Raw genomic sequence first — 16,378 nt, 5'->3', positions numbered from 1 at the left:
TAAAACAACAAAAAAAAGGTGGTGTATGCTTATATTAAAAACTATTTAAATGCTTCATCTTCGTGACTTGAAATTGTTAAATTTTCTGTTTAGGGAAGAAACTTCATCATGGCATGATGTCACTGTCTTCATCTCTTGTCTGCAATATGTGGCAGTGAAACAGAAGACAAACCAGAATACAGAATGCTGTCAATATTTTTCCTGATGCATCATGTGATTTCCCCATTTCTCCACAGCCCATGAAGGATGGTATCATCAGCTTGATATAATATTAGAAACCGGTCTTGAGAGATAAGGTGTCTGGTTGAAGGTCACCCGTGCCCTCTTGAGTGAACATAAGAGCCTTTTGTGGTTGGGTTAAATGCACCTGACAGGCTGTTGGAGCACAATCACCCATTTTAATTGTCATGTAACGGTTTCATGTAGAGCCAAACTGTCTGCAACACTTCAGCGGTTGGAAACCAGAGCCTGGCCACACAACCACAGATGTGGTTAACTGGATCTTTGCTGAAAGAGCAAAAAAAGAATAAAATAAAATAAAATAAAACCCTGGAGAAAGCTCTGTGGAGACAGGCTTGGAGGAAGATGCTGATAGATAATGCAACAGATGCTGCAATTTGTTAAATTACAGACCTTAAAAAATCCTTGAAGGTTCTGAATAAAATACATTTATGATTGTTTACAAACTGTGTCAAGGTTGCAGAAATACTAATTGCTTTAATGCACTTGACAATTTGGCAGCTAAATTACTTCTTCCCTATAAAGGAGCTAACCAATACAGGCAAGAAAACCTTAACAGTTTTAATGCACACTCAAAGAACTCAATTTTCCAATTTAGCGGAAGCCAAAGATGACAGGAAACAAGGTAATTTGCTGTAGCCCTAACAACAAACCCCTGCCCATTCTATGCCTGTTTCATGAGCAGTAATTACGTCTCAGAATGAACGCCATTTCATATTAAGCTGCAGCCATAATCCAACGTCAAAGACAGACTCATTATTGACAATCATGGGAATTAGTTACATCATTTAACAAAACCGAACTAATAATTTCCAGGATACCGCAGAAGCAGATAGGGCCATTAGAAAAAAATTGTAGCTCTTAAACAGAATAATTGACATCTATATCTTCCCTGCTGCTTTGGCTGAAGGGCTTAAGAAATTGCATTAGTTGCAATTGAAAATCTGAACTGAGGGAAAAAGACACCACTTAGACTTTTGCAGGGCACTGCTCTGTGTTCAGTGTTCCCATTCATTTGACACAGAATTCTGCATTAAAAAGGTCTGTGTTGCATCCGTCTCTGTCACCAGTGTAACAACTTGCAAAACTGCAGCAGATAAATTCAGCGATAATGATGGAAACATACCAAACACCTCTACTATTATCTCTTATATTCTATATCAATACAATTATTAGAATGTGTCATGATAGTATTTTTTCTGTCTGTATATATTTCTCAATAAAGGTGTTAAAAACTGCCAGATATAGCCAGGTCATCCAGTTTAGTGGTTTTCTCCCAATTTTTCCCAGTAATAAAGCCGGATCTGGTTTAGGCCGCAGACCTCTGATGTCTATCAGCACGGGTCACTGTCTGGGGGCAAGTGGAGCCTGCGGCAAGATGAGTGGATCATCACTTTCCCTCAGAAAACAACCTTCTTCTTCTGCCCTTACACATTCCTGCCAATTCTCAGGTTTTCTTTTGCAAGTTGTAAAATGTGACAAATGTTGAACTGACTTTGTGCTGTTGGTCAAACGTTGTTTTTATTGTACTCATGAAGCTCATATCAGTGTTAAAAGACTGATCCAAGGAGAGCTTCAGTGTCATGTTAAAATGCAACTCAATCTCAAGAGTCAACAAAAATGATGATAAAATTAATTCATGTTTGGTGACTCCAAAATGACCAAGCAAAAAATGTCCAAAAAAAAATTAACAATTACATATTTAACAAGAGCCAGAAAAGAAAAGAAGCTTTTAACAAACATTAGTTACAAGAAAGAAAAGTTGTACTAGAAGGGGAATAAATGACAGGAAACAGTATGGTAAGGGTACACTGGATGCCAGCAGATAATCCAAATGTGATAAAGACTTCATACGCAGATGGAACAATTCCAAGGTAGCCTTAGGTTGACCTGTGAACCAAAAACAGAGATTAAATCAACTCAAGAGCGCTCACTGAACCAATGCATGGAGGAAAGTGATATCCTACTCAATGAATACAGCAGAGGTTTGCAAAACCACCCATCCCTGTGACAAACAGATGTTTATTACACTTGGATCAACAATGGGAAGAGGTCAAATATTCCAAAGATGCTACTGTGTGACAACAGTGGGAGCATTTTGTACTGACATGACAACAAATTTTGCCCTTGGTCTTTTTCACTAAAACATTCTTGGAAACTTGTCAGTTGATTCCCCAAAATTTCCTCTGAGGGAAAAGCATTTAACCTTCAAAGGGGAAAACAAACCACATTTTCTGGTGTAGTTGTACCTGTGTCCAGGCCTGTATTTCTGCTTCCATGTTGTTAATGTTCAAGTCAAACATTTCTTACCATATGTTGCATACATACAGAACATGAATATTGCTGCACACATCTGCTAACTGCTAACTAATTATAGCTTATTATAAAAACAGTGTCTGTATACTGTATATATAGTATGTCTGAACTACTGATTTACTTTGAAAGCAAAGATACCTTTTCATTTCACAGACTAAACAATTAAAAATGCTACAGCCACAGTGACCATCACAAACAGCCTCACATATTTCCACCTGACTGCTACAAGTTTAAACAAATAAATTATGTTTCTAGCTTCACAAACGTAGTATTATTTCAGGGCTATCAAAATGGATTGCATCACACTGTACAGCAGGTTTCTGTTTGCCTGGACACTAACAACAGCACAGATACACAGACTGGTGCGAGGATTTTCAAGTTTTCATCTGTGTATCTTTCAACTGTCGGATATTGAAAAGTGGACGGACAGAGATATGGATCAGCATATGCTGCAGCTGGACGTGCTCCTTGTAAATGCAGCTGCTCACTGATTCAGTGAGCAGCAAACTGCCATGCTATGCAGTACTGGGGACCACGCGGGTGACTCACTTGGGCTTGGTCTCGGCATCTGTGACTTGGCGGATGAAGATGGCGTCCTCTGGGTGGCTGATGTCTCCCTTCTCATGCATGTAGGAGGCGGCGATGGCAAGCATGGTGCCATCATTATTGAAGGCAAGCGAGGCGATGCTGGTCGGGTACCGGTGGAACTGACACAGGCGCTTCTTGTTGAATGGGTCCCAGATGTTCACAAAGCCGTCTGAGCCACCTGGTAGAAGGAGAGGCTCAAGGTCAACCCTCAAGAGATTTAAACCGTGTTACTGCTGAGATATAGATCTATAATAACAGTGTGTTCCACGTGCAACCTTAGAAGCTCAAAGCTAAAGGTCACAGGTAAATTTATGAGCTTTTTTAATAAGAAATTGCCCCATTGGAGAAACAAACTAAAAACTTGCGTTTATCAAGTACTAACTAGCCAGTCATACCTGTGGCAAAGGTGTTATGAACACTGTGAAATGAGATTGCATTGACAGGGTAAACATGCTCAATTCCATCCTCCTTCAGCCTGTGGCACTTGAAGGCGTACTTCTTCTTCTGAACCTCCTGGCTGGGGTCCAGGTACTCCACAGCTACACGTCCCTCGATTGAACTCAAGACATAGCCCTTGAGCCAAAACAGAAAATATGAAAATACTATTCAACTTCTTCACATTTTCACAGGAATTGGTATCTGTAACATGATACTAAATTCAGAGTAAGTTATCTGTCAGGTTTTACCTGTTGTCTGTATCTTTCATTAGAACTGTGTAAACAAATTACATTCAACTAAAAAGCTGAATGTAATTCAAAGTAATTTAACGTGTACCTGCTTGTTCGGGAAGGCTCTAATGCAGCGAGTTTGATACTTGAGACTGGACTCTCTTCTTTGCTGTACGTAGCCCATGTTCCTCAAATCCCAAACCAGGACTCGTCTTCCAGCTGTGCCAACAATTAGCCTGTCTCCGGCCACAGACAGGGTATACACCTTTCAAATAGATACAGAATAGATAGAAAGAATTAAGTCTCACTTAATACCCACACAAACACGGGAATCGCAATCGGGTTTCTGTGTTTTCTCAGTCAAAATGCAGTATTCAGTGTTTTCAAAACAAATAATTATAAAGTACCTATAACATCATGGAATAGCATCAATATCTGATTTAATGTAAGTTCTCATGGTGTACCAGTGGTACATGTTCATGAAAATTCTATAATAAAAGCATTAAAGTAAATAAAAGCATTTCGCCACCCAACTAAGCTCAAACCGATTTGGCAGGACACCCTAAAAATGTCATGTCATTGTGACTTTAACACCATCTCATTTAGATTTAGAAGGGAACCCTGAGCCAAAAAAGGGAAAGATAAGTAGCAGGCTGTGGGTAATTTATATCATAAAAGGGCAATCATAAAATTTTGCACATTCACAGTTCTTGTTGTGCTATACTATACCTAACATGACTTAAGATTCTGACCTTACAAAATTATTTTAAAAATTGCACTGAAATAACTTTCTTACAAACAATTTGCTTAAACACTATCGTGCCTCTTTTGCTCTACCTTTTCAGGTTGAGTAAAGGTGCCAGCATTGCAGGGCGTCCTTGGGTCCCATAGTCGAACTGATCTGTCCCAGCTGCCCGTTACCATGACGTTAACCTCTGGGCAGTACTCCACACAACGAATAGGGGCATCATGTGTTCCAACTATTGTATCTGTTTAAGGAGAAGATTAAACAATAGAACATAAATAAACAAATTCAGCACATTCAACTCATAGCTATGAAAATCTGTGATACTGTCTGAAAGCTCTTTTTTGTATTTAACAGGTTTGCAACATACCTTGGTCTGTGTTCAGATCATGAGTTTTTAACTGTGCATCTAAACCTCCACTCCAAGAATGTGTTGGGTCCTGCAAGCAAAAGGTGAATATTACCTGTGTGTGTCAGACTTCTGGGTTTTTACAGAACAATAAGGAATCTAAACACACACAAAAATCTGTAACCTACATAAAAAGCACAGTCAAGAACTGGAGCTGTATGCTGGTACTTCATCCGCATGGTGTTGCCTCCGACATCATAGAGACGTACAGTGCAGTCCCATGAGGAAACCAGCAGGAACTGAGCTGTGCTGGGGCTGAATTTGACAGCAGAGATGCCGTCCTCTGGTCCCTGGTTCAGCTTGTACTCGTTTGAGCCTGTCATCTGCAAAAGAGCCAAATAACCACAAACTGTAAAATCAAGACTAACAGACAATATACAGGGGTATCCAATTCAATTGGATTAAACACCACAAACTGAAACTTTACAAAGCTTGGTAAGCTTCACAGTTGTCGTATTTGCTATTTGGTCTTGGTTTGTATTTAGCTTTATTATATTGGACTGATATTTGTGTTTTTGTGTTGAACAACTACTGGTAACACACCATCCAAACCAGATAAGATGAAAGCATAGCTGTCATTCTTGCTAAACAGACTGGTTGTGATTAAGACTTCTAGATTTAGCTGATCAATCACTTAGACATTTACAGTGAATGAAAAGAAAAACATTAAAATCTATATTTTGAAAACCATCTGTTTCACGTTTTGACCATCAGCAGGCATGTAGTGGTGGTTGTGATGAGAAGAAATATGTTCCGTGACTTTTCATAACAGCATTAGCTCATTTAATTGAGCTACTAAAAAATAAATAAAATAGCAAGCCCTTATTGATTTGCCATTTTCTACCAGAAAGAAAACTTAAGTTGCCGTTTCCACCGCAGCTTGGCTTGCTGGAAATGGAAATGAATCATTCAATACTGCTGGCAAAGGAGTTGTAAAGCATACATTTGTGCCCTTGTGATTCTCAAAATGAAAACGTTTTAATTTCCTTTTTCGATAGAATGACTAGGAGTAACCTACTAGCCTACTAGCTAACTTGTGGATGAATGGCTTTTCTGCTTGTTGTTAACCAAGCCAACAGACAGTGGCTGTGAATTTAGCTACTAAGCTGCACTGAGCATATAGCTTGCAGCATTTAAGCTACATAACAACGTATGGTGTTGCGGCAACTTGAAGCACAGTTACTTCGTGGTTTTTTCATGGCCTTTGTTTTTTATTTCACAAAACCAACACAGATTGTTCCGTTACATCCAGCAATTACACCAAGCCCACATCTACTGCCACCGGTGTTTGCTAACGGTGAGGACAACGCGGACTACAAGCTCTGGTAATAGCCGTTTCACTCCACTTACCGCTTCAGTTTGGTGGCGCTCAGACAAAAACGATTCTTATTATTGACGATCCTAATCTTTATGCAGTGGTTTTACGACGAAACGCCAACAAAATATAACGTGGAAATTACTGGACAGCAAAGCTAGCTGCGTGATGCTAACTCCCTTCTAAGCAGGCGCTTCCGAATACTCCAGAGGACGCTGATTGGCTGAAACGAATGTTCAAACTCCCGCCTGCGATATGATTGGTTTATTTAACCTCGACGTTTATTTCCGTTGTCTCAGTACAGATCACATGACAGAGGACTGCTCTCTCTTCCTCTCTCTCTCTCTCTCTCTCTCTCTCTCTCTCTCTCTCTCTCTCTCTCACTGACACATGGGATGCGTTTTCTGAGTAATTATCGCGTTCATTAAAAGAAATACAGTACAAATATAAAATAAACACGATCATGGACAATAGTAAAAAGAATAACAGCCTACGGTACCTTTTTTAGAGTCACTGTGAGCACATACGTATGGCCTAGGCCTATGATATTCTAACTGTAGAGCCTGTTACTTAATTTTCTTTCTTTTTTGTGATTTGAGGATAGCCTAGCCTAAATAGGTCTAGTCTAACAATAACAGTCTCCTATATGCCAACAGGTCCTGTAATAGGTTATTGCAGTCCTCTCCTCAAACGCCAACAAAAATGATAAATAACTCAGGCTTCTAAAAGAAAAAAAAATTAAATTGTTAAATTCATGAAATATTAACAACGACTGGCTCTTTAATTCTCTGAATTCGCCTTTTAATTTTCAGACGGCCATCTTAATTTATAGGCCATTGTAGCCATCATAGCCTTTTGTTTTCCAAAGAATAATTTCTTGTTAAAGAAAACACAAACTGTGTAGCAAAACAACAACCATGCAGCAAGAGATCAGTGTTAGTGTGTAAAAGTGAAAATGTACGGTAGGTCTAACAGTTTAGCGAAAATGGTTCTATTTGAAATGAAGCTCAAACATTCTCAAGTCATCAGATCAAAAAAAGATGGCAATCATTATGCCTCTGTTAAAATGATTCATCTGTGATATTTTATTTTGGAGAGCAAAACCTGTGCCTTCATGCTTCGTCTTTGATATTAAAAAAAAAAAGAGATCACAGAGATCACTCCATCCTCACGAATGCCTGAAAACCAAGATTTGTACGACATGATCACCACCACCATTATATTAAGGATACATACATTTCTTTTTGGAATGAAATCTTTACTGAGTGTAAGACCATATAATATACAGAATTTCAATAACAATATCAGAGGAAAACCATACACAAAAACAGAGGCTATTTTTGGCTCTTTCATGGCTTTAAAATTACCGGCAAAACATTGCGTCATTAAAACAATTGCCTATCCCCTGCAGTTTCTCGAGGATTTTTTTTAAGGATCGCATGATTGTCCTCACCATTACAAAGAGAAAAGGATAGTTTTTTTCTGTAAAAGAAGTGAACTATAGGTGACAAAGGCTGGTAGCCTAATGTGAAGCCAACAGTATTGCACAATATTGAAAAATATCAAAATATTAAATTCCACAATTTTAGCTACAAACACTGACACAAATCTCTGTAAAATACATATGGACAGTTAACCCTGTTCAAAACAAGTTCTTTTTTCAATACGTTAAAATATATTCACCAACTTTTGAATGTAATGATCTAACCAATAATAATAATAATAATAATAATAAATTTTGAAATTCCCTCTGCAACACCTTTGGGGGCTGTAATAGGGACTCTGTGTCTTGCTCAAGGACCCTTAAGCAGGATAAGTGATGATTACAAATAATAATAATAATTGTAATAATAATAAGACCTAACATTGTGTCCGTTGAATCTACAAAATATACAAAAATGTATTTTTTTTTCAGTGAAGGTCACTGTCATTTAAAAACATATTTACAGCTCATAATGACACAGTCAGTGTTAAACAGGCCTCAGCAGAGGGACCGAGTGGGAATAGTACATGTGGTGGGGAAAAGCCATGTGGTGGCTGCCCGGTGAGTTTGCAGCGGAGCCCCCAGTCGTTTCTGGGGCTCCGTTCTCATGGTAAAGTATGGGAACCCGCACAATCCTCTGCGCCGCCGCATGGCTCAGGTTGGCCGCCTCCAGCTCCGCGGCCAGCTGCCGTTTCCACTTATTCCTCCGGTTCTGAAACCAGATTTTGACCTGCGTCTCTGTCAGGTGCAGGGACGCGGCCAGGCCGGCCCTCTCCGAGCTGCTCAGGTAGCGCTTGATGTCGAAGGTGGACTCCAGCTGGAAAACCTGGCTCCTGGAAAACACCGTGCGCGTCTTCTTCTTCCGGCAGGGCTTCTTCTCTGGGTCCAGTTCGTCCGTTTTTCTCCTCCAGTCGTCCCCCTGGTCTATTTCTTTCTTTGGCTCTTCCGCATCACTTTCATCCAGCGCGATGTCGTCGTCGGCGCTTTCCTCTTTGACATCTTGGTCACTTTTCTGGAGGTCCGGGGAGCGCCTGTCCGGTGCCGGTGATGCCTCCCTTAGACTGGCCTTCTCAGACCCTTCAGGAAAAAAAGAAAAAGGAGGAAAAAAAAACATTATTCAAATTTGACCCCCATTAAGCGTGTGATCTGCAATTGCAATCATTTTCAGTTCGTTCTAAATATGCAGTTTACCAGTGGAATATAGGTTTTTTCCTTTTGTTAAAATGTCGATATTTAATCGAGATTTAATGGACAAGATTCCATGTAATCAAGCAACTTTTTAAAATTCTAATTATAAAAATTTCTCATATCCCTTCATCACATAAAATGTGTCAATAGGACTTTTGCTGTAAAATTTTGCCGTAAAACTCTAAATTCAGTTTTTTGGGGGGGTTTTTTTCAGAAGAAAAACTGCAATTTCCTTATGTGCAGAGTTAAAGTTAATAACAATATTTACCCGCAGTCCTCAGATGAGCCCCAAGCGTGTATGGATACCACCAGGTAGACGCTCTTTCCAGATACTGCCCAGATAGTCCAATTCTTTGTGTGGGCAACTCAAATCGAGGGAAAGATAAGTCACCGAGCCGCGAGAAGAAGCTGCCTTCAAACACTTTGGACGAGCCGAGGAAGCTTTTCGGCTTCGTGGGTTTGTCTTCAATGTTCAGCAGGTTCTTTATGGAGAACGGCGAGTCCTTTGCGGGCTGGCGAGTCTCTTGCGCATCAGAGTCTGCCATCACCGTTTACTGTCCGATGTGGATCACCATCAAAAACTTATCAGGGGAAGAAAACACCCCAAAAAAGATTTTCTTGGTATGTGGATTATGTTAAAATCATAGGAAAAGGAGAGAAAGTCAAAACAGAAAGTCGCATGAAGCTGCGTCCACCTCCTGAGGATGGTCAGAGTGAGAGCGCAGAGATCACTGCGGCAAACTTGAGCTGGATTGTAATGATGGAAATAAAAAAAAATGCCATCCGAGTTAAAACGCGCTCGGTCTCTGCTATTGGGCAGGTAAAATAGCAAATGGGCTTTGAGATGAATCCGCGGGGGGCTGTGACGAGAATAGACTCAAAAGGAAAAGGCCGCGCAAGCGTTTTGGCTTCGGGCTCAACGGTAGGCACACACTTATCATCCAATTAGATTAAAGAGGAAAATGTCTCAAGGTTTTTGGGTCGTGCGCTTGCCGCAATCACCGGTCAGTAAATTGAATAAATGGTCCAGAGATTTTCACACTTCAGGGCAGAGCTGAGCAGCTTGGCTTGCCACAAATATCATGCAAATTACGCATAGATTTTCAATGTAAACGACAGTTAATATAAAAGAAAAATTAAGAGAGAAAGGTAGTGTTATATGAATTTGTTATAGCAAAAGAAAGGTGGTTTATATTTTTTTTATACACTGTTTGTGTTGAAGCTGTTGACCTGCTGAGGATCAACCTGTCATTCATCTGTTGTATTTCAAGTATCCACTGTTCCACCTTTGTGCATCAGGAAAGCAATATGCGCTGTGCATTTCACCTGGACCGGAGCTCATTGACTTCGGTGTAATTTTATTAGTCAGGAAGTGCTACAGGCAGACATCAAACTGAATGCGTACCATTGTGATAAAGGCTTTTCAAATCAGCTTTGTACAAAAGCCTGCAGACCCACAAAGGCAGCAGGTGGTGTAATGCATGAAACAACAAGGCTTGTTCCTGTCACATATTATAATAATACCGGTGCTTGGATCCAGATTATACTTCTATGTGTAATGGAACATTCATATGGTGGAGTGTGATCAGATTAGATGATGATTAGAAGAAAATAAAGACACCAAAAAAGCAGCAGAGAGATATCCCTTGTATTTGTTTCTGCTTTCAGACTGAGACTGAGGACCAAAGTAAAATTAAAGATTGAGAGGCCATCTTGCTGGGTTGAATCAAACAAATGGCCCCCACAATGTGCTTTGCATCAATACACAAATCTGTCAGTGATAAAACCCCAAACACAGAAATCATGTCTGTCAGTCCTGGCCAATGATGAGAAGGCCCCTCAGTATTTATGTAGACATCTTTAGGATAATTTAAGGTGAAAGTTCACCTTAAAAATAAAGAAAATGTACGAAAAATCTCAACTCTGGGTGCATTTAAGATTCATCATTTAAACCAAACTTGAAGCAGATGCAGTGAACTAATCAAACAAATTGAATTTGCTCAACCTACAAACATGCAGCATGTCCTTTTAGCTCGTGGAGCGCTCTCCAGCTCTAAAGGACAACACTGTGTTTTGTGAAAAGCTACTTGAATCCCTGCATAATTAGAGGTCTCATAGCTGTGTTAAAGATGGGGGCGGAGAAAGAGGCCAGTCGAGCTGCGTTTGCCAATTCAAAGTGAAAAGCAGATAGCTGTGTTTTCATCAGATTATGTTCATCAAACAGGGGCTCGTTGAACAGACAGAACGAGTCCGAGTGGATCAGAGGGGAAAACAGAGTACACTCGATCAATGATGCAAACACAGGCCTGTGTTTCCCCCTTTCAGCTTTGTCGTTTAAGTGATTTTGGAAATGTCCGGGCAAATACGGAGCTGATATTATTAATTAGACAGGAAATGATATGTCTGTTTGAGCAATCATTTTCAACCTGTCATGTTCACTTTGGAGTAACAGAAAGACACATTTAACCCAAGGTTTTCAAGAGGACAAGAATCTAATTTCATATGTGGAAAAAACACTCAAAAACTGCTCTTTGATCAGGTGTCAACAGATGACACTAAATAATTATCATAAATTAATCAGTAAATGTAATCTTATAATTGTAACATTAAATTTGAGGTAATTCTCTTCCAAAATTGAGATTCATTTTTTTCATACCATGTTCAGTAATAGGGATGATTAATAAAATGTGAAGAGAATAGAGAATGCTTTGTCAGACTAATGTATGTTTATACTGTTATCCATTAACTTCATGGGAATTTGAACATACATACTGCCAATCTGTACCATTGCAGCAATTATGAACCTGATTTTTTTTCCATCCCTGTTAATACTGGTAAGCACTGTCAGTAAACTGGTGGCTTTCTTGTTGTTAAACAGATTCCTTGCAAATAAATAAATATACATTTCTTTCAAGGGGTCATGGGTAATAGCTATTAGGTGTCTGTATATTTGGACACAGCTTGTCTGTTTTGTGTAAAACAATAAACCTCATTTTAAGCAGCATGTAGGACACGAAAATGTAATCAATATAATTTGAAAAATTATCAGTGAGGCAATTATGCAAGGCAGGCTCTTTTCATCTGAAGCACCAGCATAATTAAACTGATATAAAATATCATTAGAGGTGACAGGCTGTTATAAGACACGGTAATTGACTGCTCTTTCAGTGAGAAGCAGCCTCCTCTCAGAGCGACGTTGCCTCTCTGGAGAATGCTCCCATCTAGTGACAGGACTTGGTATTAATCTGCAAACAAGCAACGCCTCCATCCTGAACAAAGAGGATGGTTGATTGCGCCAGGGCATACTTCACATTTATTGATTAGGTCAGTTATTGACAGATCATTCTTTACAGATAATTTCTTGTCATGATATGAATTTGCTTTGTCAAATTTTCCCAACAAGGAACTGTACAGTATTTATGGAGCATGTGAGGGACGTGTTACAATGCACCTGTTTTACAGGATCCAGTAAAGAAAAAAACACAATGAACTCACTGATCTCAGTCACAGAGGACTTTCAAAAGTGAATGAATTTTTTTTTTTTAATCATTAAACCTGACTAACTTTAACCCCAAAGCTGAGGAACTGTAACTACATCAGTAACATTGGTAGTGGGAACTACTTTACAAGTTTACAAGTTGAAACTACAACAAAACCCCAGAAACATGAAAGTAATGCATCGCAGCTGCATTAATCCCAATAAAGTCATTTAGAAAAAAACATACGGAGTGTAACACAGCAGAGTGAAATCTATCAGGCACCGGTCAGATGGTTTCAGTGGTCATACTCCTTATCAATGAACTTGGCCATACTGCTTAGCTGGATATTTGTCGTGCCCTCATAAATGGTGCCTGCACATGAAGAGAAATCAAAACATTAGAATAAATTCCTGCTGAACAAAACAAGGTCAATTTTGTCAAATTGCCCTGCACAGTACACAAATCCTCAGCTTTCACTATCAGGAGACAGGGGGGCTTATTATGCAGCTCAGTCTGCCGGCGCTCCAGCTGGAGAACTGGGGAGCCCAAATGGAGGTGATGAAAGGAAAAGTGACATTTTGCCCTGGCAGCTTCCTTGGCTGTGTGTTGGTATAATGACACTCTGAGAGGGGAATTCCTACGGAGTCTGATTACAGCCACTGCTATCAGCCCTTCTCTCCGCCCCACTGTGGTCCAATCACAAACAGCTACACCTGACCTTCCCACAGCCCTTGAGGGCTGTGTCCTTTCCACATTGTGGCTTTAGTGCCAGCTACCGAAACCACCTCCAATCTAACCAGTAATTTCACAAATAGTCTGAAAACACAAGTCGATATTTGTCTAGTGGTGCGTATTTGTCAAGTCATGCTCACCAATTTTACAGTCTCTGTAGTATTTCTCTATGGGGTAGTCTTTGGTGAAGCCTACCCCTCCCATCCATTCAATGCACTTAGATGTGGTTAGAGTTGCAACCTGAAGAAGATAAAAGATAACAGATCATTACTTTAATGAGGAAGATTCTTTCGAAAAAGTTTCCTGACCAACATAGAACATCTAACACAGAGATCTGAAAACATGTAACAGAAAAAAAGAGGAATTATGAAGAGAATAATCAAGGTTCAGCAACAAAGATAAGATCAGAAGAATAATGTAAACCTGATAAAACAGCTAAGTGCTACTACAAGGAAACAATGTCTAAAAATAAATATGATTGATGTATAGAATCATAAACCAGATAACTCTGATGATCACAATATATCCTAGAATACACATAAATATTTCCAAAACTCTCAGTGGTAGTCAGTGAATCAGGAAGCTCACCTCTGCAGTGAAGTATTTGGCCATGCAGGCCTCCTTAATGAAAGGCCTCCCAGCCTCTTTCAGACGAGCAGCGTTATACGTTAGCAGCCGGGCAGCTTCAATCTGTGTTGCTACGTGTGCAATTTGGTGTTGCATGCCCTGGAATACAAAGAGTATCACAACAATGTAAGTACTCACTGAACAATACACTGAGCACAAGAATAATGTGAATGATAAACATGTTATGGAAAATAATGGAGATCTTAACCTGGAAGTCAAAGATACGTTTTCCGAACTGCACCCTCTGTCTGGTGTAAGGAATGGTGTGGTCAAAGCAACCCTGTGCCAGTCCAAGCATCTGAAATACAGAGACAGACAAAGTTAGCTCATGCAACATTTACATTTTGTGTGTTGTCATCTTGAATAGAGCACATTTAGCTTGTTTTAAATTAAAAAAAAAGTCCAATGCTTTACCTGACTGGCAATGCCAATCCGACCCTCGTTCAGCATTCCGATGGCATACTTGTACCCATGACCAATTTGTCCCAAAATGTTCTTCTCTGGTACCTCCAATGGAGAGCAGAAAGTTCAGATAAGTCACAGCTGTATTTGTTTCACATTAGTATGTTACAGTACAATGTTTTCGTAGTACCTTGACATTGTCAAAGTTAAGCGGGCAGGTGGAGGACGCACGCAGGCCAAGCTTATTCTCCTTTTTGCAAATCTCAAGCCCCTCAGTGTCCCGGTCTACGATGAAGCAGGTGATGCCTCTGTATCCCTGTCAATCACGAAAAAATCATTACAATGGCACATTTTGTTTATTCATTTCAATTGTTTATCAAGTGCAAATGCCAAACATTCTCTGAGTTCATCTCATCAAATGTGAGGTGTTTTTTTTCCTGTGTTTTATATCACTGTTAGCTAAATATCTTTGGGTTTTGGAACATTATTCAGACAAATCAAGACATGAAGACATCACCTTGGATTCTAAGCAATTAATATTTTCTTACATTTTTCAGTCAAAACATTTATTAAGTAAATAATTGGAGATTATTCCATAATGAAAATAACTCTCTCAGCTAATGAGATGGAGTAAATTTCTATTAAGATCTTTCCTTGAGAAATATAAAAAACAAACGAGTAGATTGTGCATCACATTTTGGCTGAAAACAAGTAATAAACCGGGCAGTTACTCACAGCAGAGTGATCCACATTGGCCATCACCAGGAATACACCTGCATGCTCTGCATTACTGATCCACATCTTGGATCCATTGATGATGTAATAGTCCTTGTGTTTTTCAGCACTTGTCTTCAGAGAAAAGGCATCACTCCCCGACTCTGCTTCAGAGAGGCAGAAGCTTCCAATCTGTGGGACATGACGCAGGCACATAAGGAAGTGCATGAAGACATTCCAGGGAATGTAGGGCACATCGAGTTGAGTAATCATTACAATTGTTCAATTGTTGTTGGTCTCCTAACGACCAATATAAATGTAGTATTTTATGCTTATACTTAGAGACAGAATGTCAAATTGCTCACCATGTCCGTTGACAGTCGGCTGAGGTACTTCTCTTTCTGAGCTGGCGTACCCAGTTTGGAAAACAGTGTGTTGATCAGCGTGTTCTGGATGTCACAGAGCACGGCCACAGAGGGATCCACCTTTGCCAGCTCCTCAATGACCAGAATGCTGGAGAAGAACGAAGAGCCGGTGCCACCATACTCTGGGTCGATCTCAATGCCCATGAGCTGTGAAAGTTCAATATGAGAGTCACTGGATGGGAAAAAAAAAAGACTGGGGACAACTTTAATGTAATAAAATATCAGTTCGTGATTACAAAAGTTACATACACCCTGTTCAAAGAGAGATTTGATCACTTCCTCGTCCATGGCAGAATTTTCATCCATCTTTGACACAAATGGTGCGATGCGCTCTTGTGCATATTTTTTCACTGTCAACCAACAAGACAGATGTTTAGTGTTTTAGAAATTTCTTTCGGCAGCAGTAACACACGTTACCAGATGCCCAGCTCACCTGCTTCCTTCATCATGCTCTCCTCCTCTGAATATGTCTGAAGGGGAGGAAAGGAGACCACCCCTGCTGCCTGGTCTGAAGCCACATCTGGGGCAGATCTGGTGGATAGGCTCCTCCATCCAGTCTGGCACGTCCCCCATGGTCGAGAGATCTGTCTGCAAGACTAAAAAAGCAGAACAGAGATCAAGTTTGAACAAGAGCATTAGACAACCGTGCCGGTTTCCACTCACCACTAATGCCACACCACAATTTCATAAACGAACCGTCTCTTTATGGAGAGAGCAGTCACTGTTTAGTTTGTGCGTTTGTTTGCTAGTGTTAGCCGACTGCTAGCTAACGACGTCACGTACGCAAGAGCCAGACAGGTAACCTCCAGGATAAAAGACTAACACCGTGGACAATGTATTGAAATCACTGCACAAACCCTGCAAATGTAAAAAAAATATGATCATAATATTCAGTCTCACCTTTAAGAAAGTCCTGACCAACGGTGCAGCCATGACTTGTTACAAAATGTTTGTATGCTGCCTTTAAGTGCCTCTTGTAAGAGTCAGACACTCGGAATTTGTGGTTCCCTGATAACGATAAACAGTGACTATCACCATTATCCCTAT

The 16,378-nt window shown here is 40.0% G+C and overlaps 3 protein-coding genes across 4 annotated transcripts; all 3 read right to left on the bottom strand.

The window, feature by feature from the left end:
- Positions 1–1,742: 1,742 nt before the first annotated feature.
- Positions 1,743–6,473, bottom strand: bub3 (BUB3 mitotic checkpoint protein). 2 transcript variants are annotated; one of them, XM_041066424.1, is made up of 8 exons: positions 6,317–6,473; positions 5,095–5,289; positions 4,928–4,997; positions 4,650–4,801; positions 3,919–4,077; positions 3,540–3,717; positions 3,106–3,322; positions 1,743–2,130 (listed from the first exon to the last, which is right to left on the bottom strand). In XM_041066424.1, exons 2-8 carry the CDS (start codon positions 5,287–5,289, stop codon positions 2,121–2,123), a joined length of 981 nt encoding a protein of 326 aa, XP_040922358.1. In that variant the 5' UTR covers positions 6,317–6,473; the 3' UTR covers positions 1,743–2,120. The 2 variants fall into 2 exon arrangements, with proteins under 2 accessions (XP_040922358.1, XP_040922359.1); XM_041066425.1 differs by lacking the exon at positions 1,743–2,130 and having other exon boundaries at positions 3,102–3,322.
- A 1,492-nt stretch (positions 6,474–7,965) lies between these two features.
- Positions 7,966–9,516, bottom strand: LOC121175401 (homeobox protein HMX3-B). Its single transcript, XM_041029165.1, has 2 exons — positions 9,221–9,516; positions 7,966–8,841 (listed from the first exon to the last, which is right to left on the bottom strand). The coding sequence occupies exons 1-2, from the start codon at positions 9,495–9,497 to the stop codon at positions 8,252–8,254; spliced, it is 867 nt and encodes a 288-aa protein (XP_040885099.1). The 5' UTR covers positions 9,498–9,516; the 3' UTR covers positions 7,966–8,251.
- Positions 9,517–10,599: 1,083 nt separating this feature from the next.
- acadsb (acyl-CoA dehydrogenase short/branched chain) lies at positions 10,600–16,314 on the bottom strand. The gene is made up of 11 exons (XM_041066431.1): positions 16,232–16,314; positions 15,765–15,927; positions 15,581–15,681; positions 15,272–15,478; positions 14,928–15,098; positions 14,383–14,508; positions 14,205–14,297; positions 13,999–14,088; positions 13,752–13,889; positions 13,304–13,403; positions 10,600–12,803 (listed from the first exon to the last, which is right to left on the bottom strand). Exons 1-11 carry the CDS (start codon positions 16,262–16,264, stop codon positions 12,727–12,729), a joined length of 1,299 nt encoding a protein of 432 aa, XP_040922365.1. The 5' UTR covers positions 16,265–16,314; the 3' UTR covers positions 10,600–12,726.
- Between the last annotated feature and the right edge of the window lie 64 nt (positions 16,315–16,378).

The sequence above is a fragment of the Toxotes jaculatrix genome, chromosome 21 (genome assembly GCF_017976425.1).
Source record: "Toxotes jaculatrix isolate fToxJac2 chromosome 21, fToxJac2.pri, whole genome shotgun sequence".
NCBI classification, from domain to species: domain Eukaryota; kingdom Metazoa; phylum Chordata; class Actinopteri; family Toxotidae; genus Toxotes; species Toxotes jaculatrix.
Note: the sequence above shows the minus strand (reverse complement) of the source record. Positions and strands in the feature narration are given on the sequence as shown.

Excerpts from the sequence above, each read along its gene's own strand:
- bub3 (XM_041066424.1), bottom strand. The coding sequence starts at position 5,289 with ATGACAGGCTCAAACGAGTACAAGCTGAACCAGGGACCAGAGGACGGC. Across the intron at positions 3,718-3,918 it reads GAGCCTTCCCGAACAAGCAG|GGCTATGTCTTGAGTTCAAT; the intron begins GTACACGTTAAA and ends TTTTGGCTCAAG. Across the intron at positions 3,323-3,539 it reads TCATAACACCTTTGCCACAG|GTGGCTCAGACGGCTTTGTG; the intron begins GTATGACTGGCT and ends TCCTTCTACCAG.
- LOC121175401 (XM_041029165.1), bottom strand. The coding sequence starts at position 9,497 with ATGGCAGACTCTGATGCGCAAGAGACTCGCCAGCCCGCAAAGGACTCG. Across the intron at positions 8,842-9,220 it reads GGCTCATCTGAGGACTGCGG|GGTCTGAGAAGGCCAGTCTA; the intron begins GTAAATATTGTT and ends TTTTTCCTGAAG.
- acadsb (XM_041066431.1), bottom strand. The coding sequence starts at position 16,264 with ATGGCTGCACCGTTGGTCAGGACTTTCTTAAAG. Across the intron at positions 15,928-16,231 it reads TGGTCAGGACTTTCTTAAAG|TCTTGCAGACAGATCTCTCG; the intron begins GTGAGACTGAAT and ends CTGCTTTTTTAG. Across the intron at positions 14,509-14,927 it reads CCAATGTGGATCACTCTGCT|GGATACAGAGGCATCACCTG; the intron begins GTGAGTAACTGC and ends CGTGATTGACAG.